Source organism: Musa acuminata, chromosome BXJ3-2, assembly GCF_036884655.1.
Source record: "Musa acuminata AAA Group cultivar baxijiao chromosome BXJ3-2, Cavendish_Baxijiao_AAA, whole genome shotgun sequence".
NCBI lineage: Eukaryota > Viridiplantae > Streptophyta > Magnoliopsida > Zingiberales > Musaceae > Musa > Musa acuminata.
Window position 1 is genome coordinate 34,706,022 of NC_088350.1, and position 21,434 is coordinate 34,727,455.

Genomic DNA, 21,434 nt, shown 5'->3' on the forward strand with positions numbered 1-21,434 from the left:
CCTTCAAGTTCCCAACAAGAGAACGCAAGGCACGAACGGGCACATGGATCTGCAACGAGTCCAACATCAGTCAAATCCATCACACAAAATTCTACCGACTCACCGAACAAATTACAGAAAAGGAAATCAAAAGCATCATAATGAGAAGGAAAGAGAAAATGGCACCACCTTCAAACCGTATTTTTTGAGGCCCTCCATTGGAGCACAGGAAAGCAGCAAAGAAGAGACACCGAGTTGATGATGAGATATGTAAAGATCGGCAAAACGAGAAGACATCAACAGGGAGCAGCTGTTTGATCCAACTTCCGGAACGATATCGACCGCGATTGAAGGAAAGATATGTAGAATCTTACCAGAATCCAAACATCCCCAACACCTGCTGACTGTTCACGTAGATATGGCCAACTCAGCTTCGGTTCTCTGATATTGTATTCTCCGAATCTCGATTAACCCAATCCTTTATACGGTTTCGACTATTTAGAATTATATTAAGCTTATGAACTTTATCTCATTTCATCCTTTTCTTCTTTGTCATACATTTCTTTAATGTTTTTTTGTTTCTTTCTTTCTTTGGTGCTCATTTTTGTTTAGTAACTGTGATTAATAGCAAGAACTCACTAATCAGAAGTTGATCCTAATGCCTCCTCTACGAGCATATGCTGTAGGAGTAACTCGAATTGTCATGACATGAGTTGTAGTAAGGTTCAAGGATCGAGTTCTAACCTCACCCCTTGTCATTTACCAAAAACCAACCAACCAACCAAAAAAGGGATTAGAGGATTCGAAGGCCATTACGATTATCGAGGCTTAACTCAAGACTCCATTCATCGTATTTGGTTTGGTATTACTGTCGGCATATGAGGCATGATGTTTATGTATATTGTCATTAAGGTTCGTCGTACCGTATCGTACTGTATATGTATGTTTATGTATTACTGTCGGCATATGAGGCATGATGTTTATGTATGTTTATGTATTACTCCATTCATTAAGGTTCGTCGTACCGACGTTTCGACTTGGGCTTGGTACGATACGGTATCAGTGTACCGAGCGGTACACCCTGGTGTACCGAACAATTTTTTTTTTTCATTACTGTAGTACTGTAGTGGTACCGAACGGTCCACGTACCGGTATGCCGTCGGATCGATACGTACCACCCATACCGGGTGGTATAATTCAGTATTGCATACCTTGGTCACTACGACATTAAGGCTTCCGAGGTTTAACCAAAGCGTTGGGTGTTAATTCCATGCATGACTCCAAGAATTGTAACATGTGAGGATGTCAATCTTGCTTACAGGCTAAGAAATGCATGGTGTTCTTAGCCACAGGAGAACCAACTCCAGTTAGGGTTTGTGTGGATGTATCCTGCATCAGTTCCTGGACTCGGTTGTTTGAATAGTTTTGGGCCCCATTGCCCATAAATAGATGTGAGTTGATGGAGTTCTGAAATGTGGCAATTGACAATGAAAATGACTTTGCACAACAGCTATCATAGCAACATCAACTCCAAGGAGAAAAAGAATTGGAAACCCATTTGTAATGTGGAAAACCATTATTCCTTCAACTCAAAAATGGATATAATCCCTGTCTGCAATCTTCTGATATATTAGTCTTACATTTAGCTCTGTGGCTGTTCTTCCACAATAGAACAACCAAAATATCTCTTCTACTAGTAGTTTGATCGAGAAGTTCATGAGAAATGCCCTGCTGATGAGTTGTGATACAAATCAATGGTAGAGCTTCCTCAAGCACAAAATTGTTATAGCATCCTCCAGCGATAGTAAAAGAAAGTTAGTGTCAAGGTGACTGCAACATAAACAAGGCATAAGGTTGCCTCTTGATTCCAATTATCATCTGCTACATACACTGACAAGCTTGTGATGGAATACTAAATTAGCTGTTGCAGCTCTGAAACTTTTATGTGGGAAGAATATATATTTGTTTCAGCCACATTGCAGTTGCCTCCAATATTTCAATCTTTTCAAACAAGGATCTGCTGAGAAAGAACATAGTTTATGTTAAAATGGTGGTGCAGCTCACATGTGAAGTATATACACAAGTAAATGGAATTCTTGTCAATTGTACTTTCACAGAGAAATTGTAGGGCAAACTCACAAGTAAGCAAGCAAGAGTTTGGTTTTAGTCTGGGCTTCCATTGCTTTAGTCTTGATATGCTCTGTTTGGAGAATCAACATCTGGCTGCTTTTGTATACTTTTTGGTGTAGTAATGTTCCTTGAGAATATATCATCTAGTCAACAATCCTAAGAGCACCTATGTATTTATTGCCTACTAAGATTGCATCTTGTCCTCTGATTACAGTGCAGATTCTACAATAAAATAGAAGCCAAAGGAATATAATCCTTCTGTGGATGCTGGTTTTGATAGTTATAACAGCAAGTCCAATAAAATGCTATCTCAGCATATCAGCTTGGGATATCCCAAGCATCTCATAGCTAGGGTTTGCACATCATGACTAGCTGTTGATTGCTGCAGGAAAAAATGAGAACATTACTCATTGTAGGAAGCTAAGAAAACTCGTAAACCAGCTTTTTGATAGCTAAATACCTGGAATAATCTGATATAACACTTCCTAGGCTAGTTAAAGGTTTCTATGACAGCCAAAAAAGGAATCACTGAGCATTACTGTTGTGGAAGAAACAGTAAAGCTAGTAGATCTGTAGATGATATAGACCTGTAGATCCAATCATATGCATGACACAGCAACTCATGAATAAACTACACATGCAAAGACCCACTAAACCTGATTAACTGCATCTAATCTAAGTTAAGAAAGCTAGGTAGAACAAGTCAGGAATATTATTCTCCGCAGCTCAAGGCTTTAGCGGATCATCTGTCTTTTTGATGATTGTGAGCTGATGCCCATGCAATCACCTCCTTTATTCTTGATCACTATATCTTTCTAAGATTTCCTAGAGAACAACTGATGGATTCTCTTTTGCTCCCATGTAACATCTTTTCATCCAGCTACAATATATGATTCTGCCGCCACGGAGTTTGGTGAAACCCACTGATATAAACTAAGCACACAACAAACCTTTTTTTTGCTTCACCTTCCTTGCACCTTTGATGCATGAATTCAACAAAAACCATCCCAGTTGCATCTGATGAAGTCTTGTCATTTGATGAAGCCAATCCAAACTGATTCTTGTCATATCTGAGTAGGATAAATGCCTCAAGTTTGATAATGAGCACATACCCAAGTAAGCATATCTTAACTTGGTTTAAGCTTTAGGTTTCTTCTAGCTGACTCTGATACAAGTCATTCCTGAGCCTAAATTGAGTTATTTAAGATTGAAGTGAAGTAATTTGAGAATATATTGGTGACAAGTAGTTCCAGAATGCATAAGTTGCTCATCCATCCTTATTTAGAATTGGAAGTGGGACAGGAATCGGAAGATTTAGAATAGAAAGTTCGTTGGTGACACTTTGGTGACTCATTCAACAAATGCTCATCCTTATTCCCATGTTTTCTTTCTAAAAGGTACACGAGACTCCCACCAATTTTAGCATAAATTGGTCTTAAAAGTAGAGAAGATTGATCTACTTCCTTGGTTTATATTTTAGCATAAATTAAATTCTCAATGCTCATCAATATGTGATTCAATTGTTCAGTTTTCTTCCCATTCCAAAGTTGCTTGGAAGAGTACGAAGAACTTCTCTATTAAGTGATCTAGAAAATCAAGAAAACCTTCTAAAATTAAAGAATAATTTTAAAAACTCACAAAAGCTTTTTTTTTATTTTTTTTAAATAATTATATAAATAATATCTAACACTTAATAGAAGTAAAGATATATAATATATTTTTATAAATCCCAGTTGTTTAACTTTCTAACTTTCTAAGATAGAAGCTTCTGCAGCTAACTTGTTTGGTCCTTCTATAAACAAGACTTCGGTAACACAGAGTCCTACAGAAATGACTCTAATTAATCATATTTATTTTCTTTTTTATGTAATTTTTAAAATTATGGTTTTATTAAATTTAATTGATTTGGAATTATAGAATCATTCTATAGACAGGATTTGGTAATATGGAGTTCTGCTATAGAAAGGACTTTAATTATTCATGACTAATTCTATTTTTATTTATTTTATTATTTTTGAAAACCATCATATTAGATGCCTAAATGTGATACCTGATAAAACTGATGTTCTATAATTTTCCATAAGTATCTGAACAGTTAGATTGCAAAGTGTTAGCTTGGATTTTTTAAAAAATATTAGCATGTGTTGATAATTATTAAAAAAATATGATAAACAGATAAATAATCATATATAAAAAAATTGCAACAAGAACACAAGTAATATTAGGTCAGGCCATGCTCAAGAATGCCTCTCCAACCACACTCTCAATATTAATTTTGAAGGTCATCATGCTATATCTTCACTTTCTTCCTTGTGTTTTCAAAATATATTTTACTTTTCATTAGTCTGTGATTGGCTTATATTGCTAAAGTATTGTGTTTTTTTTCCTTTTACTTTACCTTATAAAGAAATAATCTCTGTGTACACTAACCCTCCTCGGACTCCGCATTGATGGGATGCTCACTTCATACTCTATGCAGAAATAATCTATTTTCCATTTGTGAACTTAATATATATTGAGAGGGCAATCCAACACATTCAACAACTTGTTTTATGGTTCATAAATTACTTCTAGCTCTAGAGTTAATACATCTCAGTTAGGTGGATTACCAGAGAATATGTTTGATCGAAAGCTTGTTCAAGCCATTCTTTACTTCCACAGATCTCAGATGTCTTTGATGGTACATAAACCTGCAATCCATTTCTTTTTTGTTAAAATTTGAACTATATTGACCAAAAAAAACAAGTTGTTAATTGTATAGCAGTTACCTTGGAAGCTGACATATAATTCTCTTTCTATTAGATTGACAGTTGGTAATGTTTGGCCTTGAATGGAAAATGGGAAACATAGATCACCTGCCATTGCATGTTGAACAAGGATGAAGTGACAACAATCATAAATAACATGTGACTCAAGAATATATTCAAAGATTTTAAATGAGCTTGATATATCAAGTCCATTCCTTGAAAAATTTGTTGACCATCCAACATTTATTTGCTCGTAAGCAGTTAAACCACCTGAGAACAAACCAGATGATTATCCAGCTTAAGAAAATACAAGTTCAAAGGAGCTTCCATTGGCAGAGAGAATATAGAGAATGTATGGAAAAAGAGCATTTCGAACTGGTACTGGTGGCATGCCCGCAGTTTTCAAGCACCTCAGAATGGCCAAACCATGATCTTTTTCCTTTAATGGATTTCATCTCTCTCTCTTGTGTGTGGTTGATTTCAGATATACTTTTACGTCTGAGAATACTAACCTGTAGAAACTTTTGCATAATTCTTCTCCTAAGAGAAAGCGACAGTTTTACACGATTTATTTAGAAATGATGAATGCATTCCCCAAAACAAAATAAGACATCACATAATGTCCACCCCAAATCAGAAAAGATACAACCCACCTCTCATCCTAAGCTTTTTTACACTGTCCTACACCCACATGACACTTCTTAAAAGGATCTTTCCAAGAGTGTAAAATGAATAGGGATTTCTTTATACAATTTTTTCTCAACTTACACTGTTGTTCAGCAAGAATTGATCATTCTCCTTGTGTACTCATACAGTTTACAGTCACTAACCCAAGCCCAAAAAACATGTTCATGTTCTGAGAACCACAATCCTGCAAGAAAAGCATCTTCCCGCCCTGGTTCACTCATGATCTCTTTTTAGTCACAATTCAACATTGCTGCATAGATTCATCCTCTTTACTACACCATTAAATGGAATGTCATGCTTGACCTGAAGTCATTTGCCATGGTCTCAAACTATAAAACACTTGGTAGGTCGAAAGAATCCCCCCCAAAGCAAAAGCTATCAGATTCTTACTTGCCAAAGGAGCTCACTCCCCTTTATTTGAGACCGGGGACGACCGCCATGGCCGGGTGGATCCCCGAGGAGCCATTTAAAGGTATTTAAAGGCAGGCAGACAAAAGGCAATCCACCTCCTCTCCATTGGCATCATCTCTCACTCCCCTTCAAGAGTATCCAGATCTGGAGAATAACTCTGCCAGATGATTTTATTCACAATGGTGTCATGCCCCATCCCCACTCCCATTATCCCTTGTGGAGGCCCATGGGGTGGATCCTCTTAAAATAATTGCATCCACAGCTATCCATATAAATGGATAGATTATAATTTGATTATAACCAGATTCTTGGACCATTACTAGGCTCCTCCTATATAAATGGATCATCACCCTGCCACTGCCAAGGCCCAACTGAGCTCCCCAGCTAGTTCAACAACACTCGCTCTCTTGTTGCAACCGTGGTGGTAGTTAGTCCATTCTGGTTGACCATGTCGAGGGACCCACTTGTCGTCGGCAACGTCGTAGGTGACGTGCTGGACCCATTTGTCAGGTCGGCAACGATGAGGGTGTCCTATGGCAACAAGGAGCTGACCAATGGGTGTGAGCTCAAACCATCAATGGTTGCGGTTGAGCCAAGAGTCGAGATCAAAGGACGCAACTCGAGGATCCTTTACACTCTTGTAAGTACCAATTGAGTTTAATCTGTGGAGTCTATCAAGATCAACAGTGAAATGTGTTAGAGTTGCATGTGTCCAATTCCAACTAAATCTAATCCAATTGGAACAACAAGCTAGAGTTAGCCCAACCCTGGTAAAGATTTAATGTTTTCTTTCTGTGGCAAGGACAGCAGTCAAAGAATCTTCATTGGAGTTTGCAATCACTGTTCAGGCCTTTTCTTCTTTGGATTGATAAGTCTGTTTGACTTTATCAGTCCATGGGAATAAATCCTCACTTTTTCAACTTTGTTGGCTAAAAGACCAAGGACAAGACAACGGCCAGAGACACAGAAAGCATATCAACTTATAAGTAGAAAAGGGAAATCTTGGTTCTAGGAAACACCTATCAGCAACCCTAATTCTTTACCATGGTCAATCCATGTGGGTTGATAATGAACAGAATCCAATCTAACTAAGAATAGTTGGTAATGTCTGCTTCACTAGTAGTAGAAGGATGAGTTTTGCTACATGATCGCTTCTTCTTCATGTCAGTATCACATTACATTGAGTTAGCAGATCCTAAGATCAAGTACAACATTACTTTTCTGATGTATCTTGTCATAAACAGTCTTGCTATTTCCTAACGATCATGATATAATAAGGTGATGGTGGACCCTGATGCACCAAGCCCTAGCAATCCAACAAAAAGAGAGTACCTGCACTGGTAAGATATACATGTTACGATTGCAAGTAATTCTCTCATATAAATATGGTGAGAATTAGGATATAATAATCATTCTTTTGTTGTCTGCTAGGTTGGTGACAGATATCCCAGAAACATCAAATGCAAGCTATGGTGAGTGAGAAAACCACCATAAACTTTTTCATTAACAAATAAGCATTAACACAAACCTCATAACTCGGTCATATTTTTTTCTAGAGAAAACGCAATGCTCACTACTCACAATATGACATGTAATACGGGAGTTATTTGTAATTAAATGACTCATTAATAAAATGGCTAGTTTATTATTTGCAAATATAAGCATTAATTTGCAAAGTAAGATGCTCTACCTTGAAATGGAATAATGGCTGATCTTTTAAGATCAACCCACTCAAAAGCTACACTAATGATCTTATGCCATATTGAGTTCATTTACACCAGCATTGTGTTTAAAAAATAATCGCAAATCATGTTTCAATTTTCGAATAAATTTCATTATAAGGTTTAGAGGTTCTGTCAAAACTAATATAATAATGTTGAAGCTCCAAGTGACATTAATACCCTTCAAAATTATTTCATATATTCCAAAAATAAGTAGCTTCTTAAAGAAAGTATCAAAAATATTTAAGCTACTTCAAAATTCAATATTCTAAAAAAATATATCTTTCTTCAACTAGTGTTAACGGCAGTTGCATATATGATTTTTTAAATATTTTAAGTAATAAATAATATAATACATGCAATGTCCAAATATTTGGAAGGATATGTACACTATGTTAAGTATAAAGCTCTATGAGGGTATAACTTCTACAAGTAAAAACTGCAATGAATTCTGACCATGTGTTTTAGGCAATGAGATTGTCTCCTATGAGAGCCCACGGCCAACTGCTGGGATCCATCGCTTCGTGTTCATTCTGTTCCGGCAATCTGTCTGCCAAACCATGTATGCACCTGGATGGAGACAGAACTTCAACACGCGGGATTTTGCAGCAGCTTTTAACCTTGGGGATCCTGTAGCTGCAATGTTCTTCAACTGCCAGAGGGAGAATGGATGTGGTGGAAGAAGGTATATCAGATAAACAAATAAATATATATATAAATAAATACATATATATATATATATATATATATATATATATAAAACACCTGCCTAAACTTCCAAGGAATCATCATTTGGAACTGCACATTGTTTTTGGGGATCTGAAAGGATCTTGATGATACCAAATACCAATTGACATATCCCAGATCGCTTGATGGTAATTCAGTTATTAGCACCTCTTTACTGGCCTTAACAATTTCTAGGTCACTTCAGCCCTTCCTGTCATGAAGTCATGTAGAGAGACCAGCACAGTAGTTAGAAAATTGAATAAAGCCTAGTTCTGTTAGGATCAGTAATGGCACCGATTTATTGGTCAGTTCAACCCTTCAATCACAACCTTCATTTCTTCTGTCACAATCACAAATGCTCTCATAATACAATCTCCTAAAATACATCCTCAATGAGCTTTTACTTGCATTTGATTTTGTTCATACTTAAGTTCCTTAAATTTGAAAGCCACAAATGTTTCCTCTACAAATACTTCTGTAAAATAGAATTAGTTCTAAAATTAAGAGAAATTAGCTGAGCTCTGATCTGTAATTGTTCAACTTAATCTAGAAGGAAGAAAAAGAAAATTTAATCCAGAAGCACTGAGACATTGGCAAAACATACAAATTAATGTCAACTCCATTTATCAGAGTCCTATAAAGAAAAAGATATCAAAAAGCAAACTGACCTTTTGGAGTGTTTGTATTAAGAAATAACACAAAAAATCATTAAAAATCCATACAGGGGCTCATAAACCTTATCTTGCTTGAAAGGTACCAAGCCGTCAGCGGATGGATGTGATGGTCTTCTTTAAACTGCAACAGTTATGGAGTTACTCAATTCTGACTAAGAGAGACCTATGCTGCACCATGCAAAAAGTTGAAATTAGTGATGACATATTATCCTACGCATGATAAGATGTGTAATGTGAAGCTTTCCTACCTACTTCGTGTGTACATCATAAACTTTGTGTGTGCAAATTGATGGTGAAGTCCCATGATTATTTTAAGCACGATATTATTTCTAGTAGACAAAAATCATTCCATCTATTTTTTAAGTCCAATCATTTATCAAAAAAACATAGCATTAGCATCTGAAATTGCATGAGAACCAGAATTGTTGTTCTGAAAGTCATTTATCAATAGAGTTCCACTGCAACAGTCTCATCTTAACTATGCAAACTTTCTGTACATGTCTCTTCATGATCCAACGCTCATATGCATCAAGAATGGCTAGCCTAACAACTCCCTTATAAAAAATTTGCACCAAGTAATTACATAAAATTCTTGAGCTCCACTTTACTTTAGCCATTCATTGCTTCTTCTGGATGCTTGCATTGCACTATCCCACTTATAAAACTAGTCCATGGGACTATGCCTCTCAGAAAGCTCATAAAAACTCTTGCACCTCAAGCACATGCCCAGAATGCTAACCAATGTCCCACAGATGTCAAGGATGCTAACCAGAGTCACATCGTCCTGCTCCACGTCCTTCAAAGCTATCAATTCCAGTGGCATACCAAATAACCCACCTTTCATATACCCCGAGACCAACCGACCCAGGAGACCACGTCTCTGATGAGCATTTCATCAAACAGAAGCCCTGCTTCGATGTATTCCCCACGGACCGTACGCACAAGAACAAGCATTCTACATAAAGAGAACAAAACCGGGAAGGCGTATCTGTCAGGAAAAGCACCATCAAAATCAACCACCATAAACTTATGCACGACTAAGACCAAATTGGAACGCGTGCTCTGTGCATCGAAGAGGTGATGGTGTTGATCACTTTGGACGCGTTGGATCTGCTTAACGGCTTGAAAGGCGATGGGAGAAGCAACAGAGACAAGCAGAAGCACGGCGGCCTCGGCAGCAAGGAAGGAATAACTGGTGACGCCGGAGACGAGGAGAGTGGATGTGGTCCAAGGATCGGGTGCACTCGGGTCAGCGGTTAGCGGGCGGAGGAGGCCGAGGACGGTGATGTCAAGAGGGTGGGCAGAGGCAACGGTCGAATGAAGGCACCGTTTAAACGGTTAAATATACACAACCAAAATTGATCCTTAAATCTTTAATTTATATTACGCATTTATTATTATTATTATTGTTATCTAAACACTGTAACGATTAATATAAAATTTTATAAAAATATAAGATTTCATGAAGACAAATAAATCTTATCTCTTTTAATTATAAGATTAGATACAGTGTATGATTTCATGAACGAGCATTTTATTATAAGCGTTAGAACATATAAATTGAAAATTTACTAATATAATTAAATAGTAGATTAATAATAGTATATTTCATCATTGTCGATGAAATTGATAAAAAATAACATGATAGAATTATTTTTCTTAATTAAAATATTTGCTCATTTAAGGTAAAATGATAAGTAACATATGAATCAAAGATCTAACTTAATTGATAAACATCTTGATAGTTCATAGTATATTTCCAGAAGTATAGTATATTGACACTGAAGAAATCCAAAGGTAAGATAAGGTAGGAAGCCTATACCATATCAATTTCCAAAGAATAAACTGCAAGGACATGTTTTCAAGTTCCTGATTTTGAACATATATTCATAAAACTCCAAATTTGAAAGGATATATAAGAAAATGAAACATAAATTTGGAGGCATAAATAGCAAAATCATTGACTTCACATAAATGTAGAGGTGACTGTCATGACTTCCATGATTGCTCTGTTCAAAATACTTGTTTCTCTAATGTTACATACTGGATGAGACACCACATGATATATCATCAAACAGACTCTATGATGATGGAAACAAACAAACGATATCATTCCTTTTACAGGAGAAAGTCCCTGGGATCAGCAACATATCCTGTCAAAGCTGAAGCAGCTGCAGTATATGGTGAAGCCAAATATATTTGGCCTTCTCTGTGACCCATTCTGCCAGGAAAGTTCCTGTTTGTGGTGGAAACACACACCTGAAAGAGACAAAAGAGCAATTGGATCAAAGACCGAGATGCAATCAAGATCTGATCAAACAAACCCAATGATTTCTAAGAGGAGATCGATATGCAGCATGAAACCGCTGTAACTTGCCTGTGGCTCGTTCATCCGCGCATAAGTGTCGCGAGGGCCGCCCAAGCAAGCCCCACAACTAGGGCTAGCTGGAACATCACAACCAGCCTCCTCGAATATCTGAGAACAGGTCTTCCCACCTGATCCTGGTACCGGGAGGCTATATATATCCATCCATACCTACAGAAGTTGATGATGAACTCATTGATTTGTAGGTAGTTTACACAGATTCAATCGGACATCATGTTTTGCTACTACCTTTTGTGTGGCAGGAACAAGAAAAGTGGGAACTTTAACCTTTTTCCCCTGGTCATAAACAACAGAATCATCACTTTACTTGTGCAAATCAGCTATAAATGTTACAGATAAAATAATCATGACAAAATGCATGGACAATCTTCAAACTTCAGGAGACAGGTTCTAATATGCTCCCTCAGCTAATCTGATGTTTCAGATAAACAAAGAAAATTCGAACTACAAGAAAGGTGATCCAAAATGAACTCGAAATATGTATGGACAGACACAACATGCATAGGACATGACAGAATGCAACAGCAACTAGTAATTGCTTATTTTCAATTTTCTTTGATATTAGGCCATCTAAGATCATTCATTATATATAAAACTTATAACAACCAATCATATGAGTAGAATACAATCACAAATATTGATGTCCTCCAAACACAAATATTGATGCTAATTTTTTATGGTGATCATGGTTAGTGCTTCAGAAAGTAGTTTATACAAGGAATATATATCGCATGTTTGCTATGTTTTGGAATCATTGAAGTCAAATAGATCAGAGACAGGAATTGATTTTTCAAAGGTTTGTACATCTAGAGTCTAAAGAAATGCCATGAAGGTCCTGACTTTGTTGTTATTGAAACTGATAACAATTTGATATTCTATATATTGTGAAACAAAACTCTACTGTTGTTCCGAACCTATGGTTTATTATGTTTCAACATGTATCAATAATCCATAGCAAGTCCAGACTCCCACTCATGCTTCTTGTTAAGGACAAGATATCCATTCCCTGAAGATAAGATAAGATCTAGGTCAAAGCTTGCCCTTCAATTAGATACCTACAAGCCAATACAATCACATTTAAATTATCTTCCCTTGAATTTAATAGAATAGTTGTTTGTAGTAAGCTAAATTAAACACAAGTTTTACTAGATACTCTGGAACATTATACAACATCTCGGCTGTTAATAGTAAACTACCATCCCAGTCATCCCTTTTTAAGAATACTGTTTAAGTGCAGAATTCTCATACTGTGGGCTATCCAACACATTGATGACCTGATCATAACAAAAAGTTTTGCTTTCTTAATTTTTTAGTTTACCCCTTTGTTTACTTTTTGACAAGGTAATTGGAGAAGGCAGGATTTAATCCCAGACCTTGCTATCAGAACCAAGGCCTTTACCAACAAAACTAACTAGCAATCATACTCTCTCATTTTTTTGGTTAAACTGTTTGGTAGGGACTAATCAGTATTGGCGAGTCGAACAAAACTGGCAAATTTGTGACTCACTAGTCCTGGATCTATTATAAAGGAGTGGCATCCACAAAACTTCTCTTAGCAAACCAAACATACATGTTCAACTCTAAAATCTGGCCACTTCTTGGATACAGAAGATAAATGAGACTCATTTTATGCGTAAGCCACAAGGAAATCTGCTTTGAGGATTCAAGTATCTTCCCTACCGAAGACCAGTCCATTGTCACACAGCATAGTAACATCATGAGCTAATTACAGATACCCTCTTTAGTTAGCTATCTTTAACATACCGGTCCCTACACTTTAAAAGATTATATTGGCATCCCCATAGTTACAAAAGTGAAACATCTAAGTCCATTTATCCTAACGTCATCGGTTTTACCAACAAAAACAAGAAAACAAAGGGCAAAAAGATAATTTTAACATTCTAGTTGGTGATGGTGGACGATGATACTGTTAGGGGCCGCGGGTGGTTGTTGTGGATGAAGAAAACGACAACAAGAGGTGAGGGTCACTCTGCATCTGCGTCGGCATCGTCGCAGTTGCCAAGTGATGAAAGGGCCGCCGATGCAGATGTCGAGTGGCGCAGCTCAACAACTACGTCGACGCCAACGTAGATGCAAAGCGGTGTCGCTCTGCATCTGCATCGGTGGCCATTTCATTACTCGGTAACTGTGTCGGCACTGATGCAGATGCAGAGTGTCTCTCACCTCTCGTCATCACTCTTTTCATCCACAATAGCTACCTGCAACTCCCAGCAATGTCGCTGTCTACCACCACCAATTGGAACGTTAAAACTATTTTTTTACCCTTTGTTTTCATGTTTCTGTTAGTAAAACCAATATCGTTAGGATAATTGGATCTAAATGTTTCACTTTCATAACTATAAGGATGCCAATGTAACTTTTTAAAACGTAGGGGCCGAGATGCTAAAGATAGCTAACTACCGGGGTAATCTGTAATTAGCCCTAACATCATACAGTACAGTATACTAATACTTCAATATCATCAGCATACCATGTACCCATATGAGGTCGGATCAACAAGTACCAGTTTGTAAGGTCGATACCATTTGGTACTTGAATCCTTGATCTGCATAAGCTTGGGAGTTTCAAATCAAAATTACAAGACATCAAGAAAGAGCTTACTTGAAAGATATCAACGCAAAACATGAGCGAATTTCAGGTTACTATTGAGCACGTCTTAATATGCATTGTGATATAATCAGTCATGTAACTAAATTTATAAATCAACTGCTGGAAGCAGAATGCAGAATCAAATGTGCAAATCTGAATGAACTACAGCATTGTCTAATCATCCTTTTCAGCAGACAGAAGATATCCTTCAAGACAAACTAAAATCAATAAAATGAAAAAGAAACAAAGCCCCTTACCGAAGCTAGGAACACCTTTGCAGCAGCAAAAAAATCCTCCGTCTTTCCGCCAGTACAAGAGCCTATGTAGACCCTGTCAATTTTGACATCCTTGCACTCTCTTGCTAGAGCACGATTATCAGGAGAATGTGGCTGGATATTAGAACAGAGAGTCAAGGAAACTAGTTAGCATGACAGTACTCGAGGATAAAAATTATGCTTCATGTTGTTGAAGGTGGGACTCTAAATGTAAAATAACCACGAGAATCAAAAAGAATGATTCAGTAAAATGTTTACACACCTTTGCAACCAGTGGTTCCAACTTGGACACATCAATTCTATATTCTTGAATAAATCTGCAAGATAGATTATAATTTAATAAACAAATAAGATCTTGGAGATTGACCGAACGAAAGTTATTTGTCTTAATTAGCCTGACAGGATTAACATCAAAACATAATAATATACAAAAAGCAGTTGTTACTTCCAGAACCATGTAAGAATATCATGGTGGAAAAGTGAAGAATGGGCACAATTATGACAAGTGAATTTTTTAGGAACAAAAACTCAAATTCAAACAATAAAAGGATAAAACTGGCAACTGATGTAAGATTGTCTGCTTGGAAGGAAGATGCATGGTAGTCTTCTACAACAAAACAAAACATGCAGGGATCTACTCAAATTCATAACTCTCTCCAAGTCCCATGACTTCCAACACCTTAATTACTTGTAAATGACTAATGAGGTTGAGAAAAAAAAGTCTATGATAAAATTCTTGGGCACTATATTATTAATGCCTTATCCCATTAGATGCTTTAGGAAAAATGGTATCAGTAGATCAAAGTATACATCTCTAACTCTAATTATAAATTACAATCGTCATTAATAGTTCTTGGGGATAATTTTGTTTGGTTATCAGAATCATTTACCAATTGAAAGCAGCATCAGAATTAAGTTAAAAATAAGTCATAAACAGGATTCTTTCAAGATGAATGACACACCGATGGAACCTCTATGGAAGGAGGAAATTACCACAAAGTTAAATTCACAATTACCTGGCATTATCATCACTATACACTGGCTCAAAATTCTTGGAAGTTTTATCCTGAAACAGGTAAAGGTAATGCAATATTTATATCAGGCAAACAGCTCACATAATTGCACAAACTATGGAGGCCTGTTCAAATGTATATCTATCTTTAAAAACATAGAACTATAAGAACTGCAATCTAAACAAGTATGTCTAGCACATACTAACTAAACATTGACCGGACACATTCACATCATAGCAAGAATGACATTCATACCTCAAGGTACTTGAATGTAGTTTCATCAGCAGGAACAACCCCATTTTTTCCCCCAGCTTCAACAACCATGTTGCATAAGGTCATCCTCTCCTCCATCTTAAGCAAAATTATCATAAATCAATTGTTATCAAATAAATTCATAAAATGTAGTATGTTGTAGCACTTACATTTAGTCCTTCAATAGTAGAGCCAACGAATTCCATGGATTTATATGTTGCACCAGCAACAGTTATTTCACCAATAATCTGGATGACAAGAGCAAAGTGAGAAAAACAAATTCTTAAAGAAAAAGATAGATAAATTGCCCTTTGATCCAGAAGGCAACTAGCCACTATCAAGGACTCAACCAAAGGTAAGAGTAATTTAACTTACTTGCAAAATTAAATCTTTGGCAAGCAAATAGTTCGGCATTTCTCCATCTAGTATAAACCTTAGGGTAGGAGGAACCTGAAATTATAGCCATTAACAGTTAAAGGAATTATCATGTAATTGATACAACATGATCAAAGTACCAAGAGAAGGCTTAATGGAGAGTGAACTATGAATTTGAACAATAATAGTTCTAGTGAGAAAAGACAAATATATGCTTTTAACTGCATTTCCAAAACTCAAGTAATTCCAGCATAGTCTCCCAATACTTCACACTCATAATCATTCATTCTCGATTGACAAAGATGACAGTTACTAATGTTAACAACCAAAGTAAGCTATTCCAGATCTTCTGTAGAATCTTCCCAGATCATATGGTTTATTGAAAACATTCATGAACATCAAAATGGAGACTTTTCAGACCTTCAATAAAATCTTCCCTGTTCCCATTACAAAACCTGCATCAGTGTTGCCAATTCCAGTAGCAAATTGCCCAAAAGCACCAGCAGTACATGTGTGTGAGTCTGTGCCAAGTAAAACCTGTACAGTTGAAGCCTTTAGAACATAATACGATATAGATCATGAACCAAATTTGATATGACTATTTTAAAACACTATAAACCTCTCCAGGTCTGCAATGGCCTTCTTGTGCCAGCGCAATGTGGCATACACCCTTGTAATCTGGATTGGCCTGCATGTTTAAAGAAGGAACTTATACATAAAAGTAACAAGCATGCCGGGAAGAATTCGATATTCATCCAAAAAATCAAGAACATCCCATACCCTGAAATCACCAAGATCCTTGATATCATAAAAATACTTAATGTTCTGCTCCAAACAAAAGTCTCTCAAAATATCCACATTCCGGTTTGCACGTTCATCAGTAGTAAAAATGTAGTGATCTGGTATTATAACAATCTTCTCACGATCCCAAACCTGGGATTCACAATTCAACCAGTGCTAAGAAGAGAGAGCACATCCTTAAATGCCACAACAGAACAGTATACAGAAAGCATAGCAACTTTGAAATGCTGTCAAAGTTCAAACACACATTTTCATAGTACTGTAAAGTGCAAACTGCAATGCATGAGAAAGTCGGACAGCACAGAATAAAACCATAAGAACACCAACAGGCAATGGCCTGAGCATGTGCAACTAGACAGAAGCTCCAAAGCTTTCAATGTACCCTAAGAAAAACACTAAATGAATAAATTCAAAGATACCACACAAGAATCTCAAGAAGCTAGACTGTACAAGGATGCACATTTTGATCATGGAGGCTGACTTGCAAAGTGCCAGCATGGTATCAGCAAGGTAATCCTGAGCCATGACTACGTGTTTGGGCATACCCCTAACTGAGCACCTTGCTTGTGTCAATTGGCACAACTCCATACTCTATAGTGTCATTAGATATGTGACATGTTGGGATGTCATCGACATGCCTGCCCCATGATGGTGGAACTGAAATATCTACTACAATTACATATAGTTATTTCATTCCAAAGTATATTATTGATGGCAAATTTTCTGTAGATATTTTGCTAGACATCATTAAGTTGGCAACAGAATGTTGCAGTTCAGAACACAAACAGTTGCAGTCATCTTAATTTTCAAATAGAACAAGAGAATGACTGGATCCAATTGATCATTCGGAATTAAGGTAAGCAGGTTTATTGCCTAAATCTCTATTGACTCAACACTTGGCACAAGATCTAGTGGGCTAACCTAAAGTAACATTCAAACAAAAAATAACCAAAAAACTTCTCAGTTTTGAGCAATGCTGTAAAGCTAACATAGCCATGATGATTGAAGTTCCTATAAATTTCATATTGATATTCCAAAAGAGTGAGAAAATGGGGATGGTTATAGTAATTCTGTAGATTTTCAACTTCTAAATGATAATAAGTCATCTGCGACAGCATGCAAAACTGTTATTTTCTTATTTTAGATGAAGGAATTCTCAATGTAATCGTTACCAGCTGAAGTCCAGAAGAGGATGCTCTCAAGATCAACTTCATTTTTTTTAATATAGTCCTAAACTCGGCCTCAACTTCCTCCAAGATAAGCTTGGTTGCTTATGCAATTGTCATTTGAAGCTTACAATGAAACTGCAAATATGCTGAAAAAAATGGGTGCTTCAAGGGACTGCCTTTTTTTGTTATATACGTGTACATGGCCAATAGAATATGCCAAAAATCCTTTAGTAGGAGTAGTGAAGAACAATGTTCCTAGAAGTTTTTAAAGGAATGCCAGTATTTCAAAAGGCAAAACTATCTCTTCTGCATACTTAGCTCGTTTTCATTACTTGAATGTGGAATTTCCTGCCTTCATGTCAACATCAGGAAGCAAGAACCAGGGAAAAAAAATGCTACAACACAAGACATATTAACTTAATCAGACAATCACTTTCATGACGGAAATATCAAAAAGTAATGAGGGTACTGCTCTACAAGTACCAGTATACCTGCCAATTGAGCTGCAGAGGTCACCAACGACCAATCTCACAGCATTATTTGAATGTTCAAAACTTCAAATCATATTCTAATTGTTGTCATATAATTCGTACATGCACTTGGTAACAGTTATATTATCAGCAGATGTTCATAAGAGTGGAACACCAACATGTGAATATACACAGGAGTAAAGATACACAGCAATAGACTAGGATAAGTATCATGCCATTTTCATGTTCAATGAAGCATAAAATGATTCACTAAGATTTCTAAAGAAAAAGAAACAATGAGATGACGCAAGCATATGAAAAACAAGCTTTAGCGACAGAGGAGGTTCGTGTGCATCAGGATTTTGGCAGAAGAATCACCTGAAGTTCATCGTGGTCATAATCATACCAAATAAGTAATGGTGGAAATCAAAAAGAAAAAAAAATGTTATACCGTGAGCAATAACTACAAGATTTGACCATGACAGACCATCATTTTACATCCTACAGATACTACTGCAAGCCTGTGCATGGGTGATGAAGAATAACGATATGGTTTTCCATGTGGAGACATAACATCAGCAAGATAGTGTATCATAATTTTCCTAGCAATTCGTTTGCTTCAAAGGTAATTTCATGCAGAACCAGTTTCGCAACTAAATTGGGTATAAGAGAAGTCTAAGACTCCTGAACCATAACTTCAGCACAACCATAGGAATCAAAACTATTCATTACCTTTGCATTCTTGCCAAACTCTTTCTTAAAGATCCCAATAGTCCCGGGGCCACAGACATCATGAGTCATCAAGACATCAACATTCACCCAGATATTCTCTCCAGGCTCCGGATGAGACTTCTCTGATGCTCGTGCGAGAATCTTCTCCGTCATTGTCATCGCATGCTTCACCTGCACAAATGGAACGTATCCTAAGCACCATAAACCCAGCAAAAGGGAACGTCACAAGCATTCGAGACATCCGAATAAAAAGGAACGGTTCCCGACTGATCCAGTGGACGATGGAGAGCGGGGAGATCGCGCGGGCGCCATGACTGCGAGGACCTTGTTCAAAGCATGCTTTCGGAGGCTATGTGCTCTAATCGAAGGCGAAAAACACGAGGCGAAGCTCGATCCGCTCTGCAGACCAAGGAAGAGACCAATCAGACACTTTTTTCCAGGTATGAGATGGGCACCGTCGAGAAAGATCGCACCTTTGCGCCGAAGATCGATGAGCACGAAGCCATGAGCGGCGACGCCATCAGCAAAGACCAAATCTTTCTGATCCTTACGAAGAAGAAATATTAAACTCGACACCACGAGAACGGATTGGAGAGACGGAATCGATATTTCTGCGAGGGAGAAGAAATCGTTCTCACCTTGACGACTTGCGATCGAGGAAATGAATCCACCCTCTAGGGGAGATGAGATGGCTCGGGGAGGAGGAGTCGTCGAGCTCGTTGCTCCGCCGCACAAGATACTTAGGGTGGACATACGGGTTGCGGGCGTAGGAGACGAGGATCCGAATGGGGGATTTGGATCCACTCGGAAGCGTATCGGATCGGTGTGCGGCGGCGGCGCCTCCGAGATGCTGAATATTCCTAAATTATAATACATTTTTTTTATTTTGAAAAATTAGAGGAAAAAAAATGGTTTCGTTCTTCGTTTGTTGGATGATTCTTGAATGATGTGGGTTGATTAACTTGATCTAAAAGCACGTAAGAAATTTGCAATGTACGATGATTGTTCTTGAGCAGCGAGAAGCTTGATGGAGAAGATGATTATAAAGTATTTTCTTTTTTTAAAAGGTGATTTAATGAATTATTTTAGGGTGACGTGATATATATATATATATATATATATATATATATATATATATATTCCGTAGTATTTATAATGAGATATATAGTTATTTACCATTGGAAATATAATAGAATGAATACTTTTAATCAATCGAGATTTTACGTAGACATCGGTATAAGAGAAAGAAAATAAAATAAGTCACCGAGACTTATCACGATATTGTGTATATCGATAAAAAAATTATTATATAAAATAATATATATATATATATATATATATTCACTAATGTGATTTATTTTATCGTACGAGAGTCATATTCAACCGATCGATTTAAACTCTAATGGTTAAGGTTCATTTTAAACTCTAAGTGATTTTACTGATACATCACTTAGTTTTTATAATTTACTCATATCTCGGATAATTTTTATATTTTAAAAAAATATAATATTTAAACTCTTTTCATCAACTTTGAGTTAACAGATGTTAAAGTATACTTACATTACATGTTGACTCATAATAAATTATTAATATAATGATACATATAATTTAAGTTAAAAAAATCTATTTTAGCCCTTGTAATTTTCGTCATGAACCATTTAAACTCTTATGATTTTGTTTGTGTCTAAAATAACCCATATAATTTTAAAAATATAGTATATAAGTCCCTCCCGTCAAGTTTGAGTTGAAAAACGTTAGAGTTTGCTTATATGACAGGCTGACTCATAATAAATTATTAATATAATGATATATGTAATTTAAGTTTTAAAAAAAAATTATCTTGTCGATGAAGAGGAAACGACAGAGGCCATAGCGATGGATGAAGAAGAGAAACAAATATATGAGAGGTCAAAGGTAAAGGTAAGAGAGAGTTGAACCACTATATCATAGGCACGATAGGTGGACACGTTAGAAAATACAAAGTGAGAGGCAATGGAAACATAGCCACCCAGGAGGAGGTAGAAGGATTAGTAAATGATTGCATGCTTAACATTTGACCGGGCGACACATATCCATTTAAGATAGAACCGAAAGCTCTTAAGCTTATTGTCGAGCTGGGAGAAGTTGTGTGCGTATAATGCCCTGCTAACCAATAACAGCTCGGTACTATTGCTGGTGGTTGCTTTTATTATAACACCTCCTGTCATTGATGATGATATCAAAATTTCTATTTTAAATTATATATATTTATTATATTAATAAATTATTGATCATAA

General features: G+C 36.6%; 2 protein-coding genes and 1 long non-coding RNA gene across 6 annotated transcripts; 1 reads left to right on the forward strand and 2 right to left on the reverse strand.

Moving 5' to 3' along the window:
• Positions 1 to 1,552: 1,552 nt before the first annotated feature.
• On the reverse strand, positions 1,553 to 10,392 carry LOC108952203 (uncharacterized). Of its 3 annotated transcripts, XR_010494356.1 has the most exons (7): positions 9,138 to 10,392; positions 8,441 to 8,612; positions 8,132 to 8,327; positions 4,878 to 4,964; positions 4,719 to 4,799; positions 2,119 to 2,491; positions 1,553 to 1,999 (listed from the first exon to the last, which is right to left on the reverse strand). It is a non-coding gene; the product is annotated as an uncharacterized LOC108952203 (long non-coding RNA). The 3 variants fall into 3 exon arrangements; XR_001976873.2 differs by having other exon boundaries at positions 1,553 to 1,996; positions 8,441 to 10,392; XR_001976872.2 differs by having other exon boundaries at positions 8,441 to 10,392.
• Positions 6,334 to 8,428, forward strand: LOC135631346 (protein VERNALIZATION 3-like). Its single transcript, XM_065138942.1, has 4 exons — positions 6,334 to 6,594; positions 7,233 to 7,294; positions 7,386 to 7,426; positions 8,144 to 8,428. Exons 1-4 carry the CDS (start codon positions 6,403 to 6,405, stop codon positions 8,371 to 8,373), a joined length of 525 nt encoding a protein of 174 aa, XP_064995014.1. The 5' UTR covers positions 6,334 to 6,402; the 3' UTR covers positions 8,374 to 8,428.
• Positions 10,393 to 10,991: 599 nt separating the features above from the next.
• On the reverse strand, positions 10,992 to 19,889 carry LOC135631899 (3-isopropylmalate dehydratase large subunit, chloroplastic-like). 2 transcript variants are annotated; one of them, XM_065139989.1, is made up of 16 exons: positions 19,797 to 19,889; positions 19,632 to 19,698; positions 19,426 to 19,557; positions 19,159 to 19,329; positions 16,767 to 16,919; positions 16,606 to 16,674; positions 16,407 to 16,523; positions 15,987 to 16,061; positions 15,782 to 15,859; positions 15,615 to 15,710; positions 15,363 to 15,412; positions 14,609 to 14,663; positions 14,329 to 14,460; positions 11,690 to 11,737; positions 11,453 to 11,611; positions 10,992 to 11,334 (listed from the first exon to the last, which is right to left on the reverse strand). In XM_065139989.1, exons 2-16 carry the CDS (start codon positions 19,677 to 19,679, stop codon positions 11,194 to 11,196), a joined length of 1,524 nt encoding a protein of 507 aa, XP_064996061.1. In that variant the 5' UTR covers positions 19,680 to 19,698; positions 19,797 to 19,889; the 3' UTR covers positions 10,992 to 11,193. The 2 variants fall into 2 exon arrangements, with proteins under 2 accessions (XP_064996061.1, XP_064996062.1); XM_065139990.1 differs by having other exon boundaries at positions 19,632 to 19,704; positions 19,797 to 19,866.
• Positions 19,890 to 21,434: the final 1,545 nt, after the last annotated feature.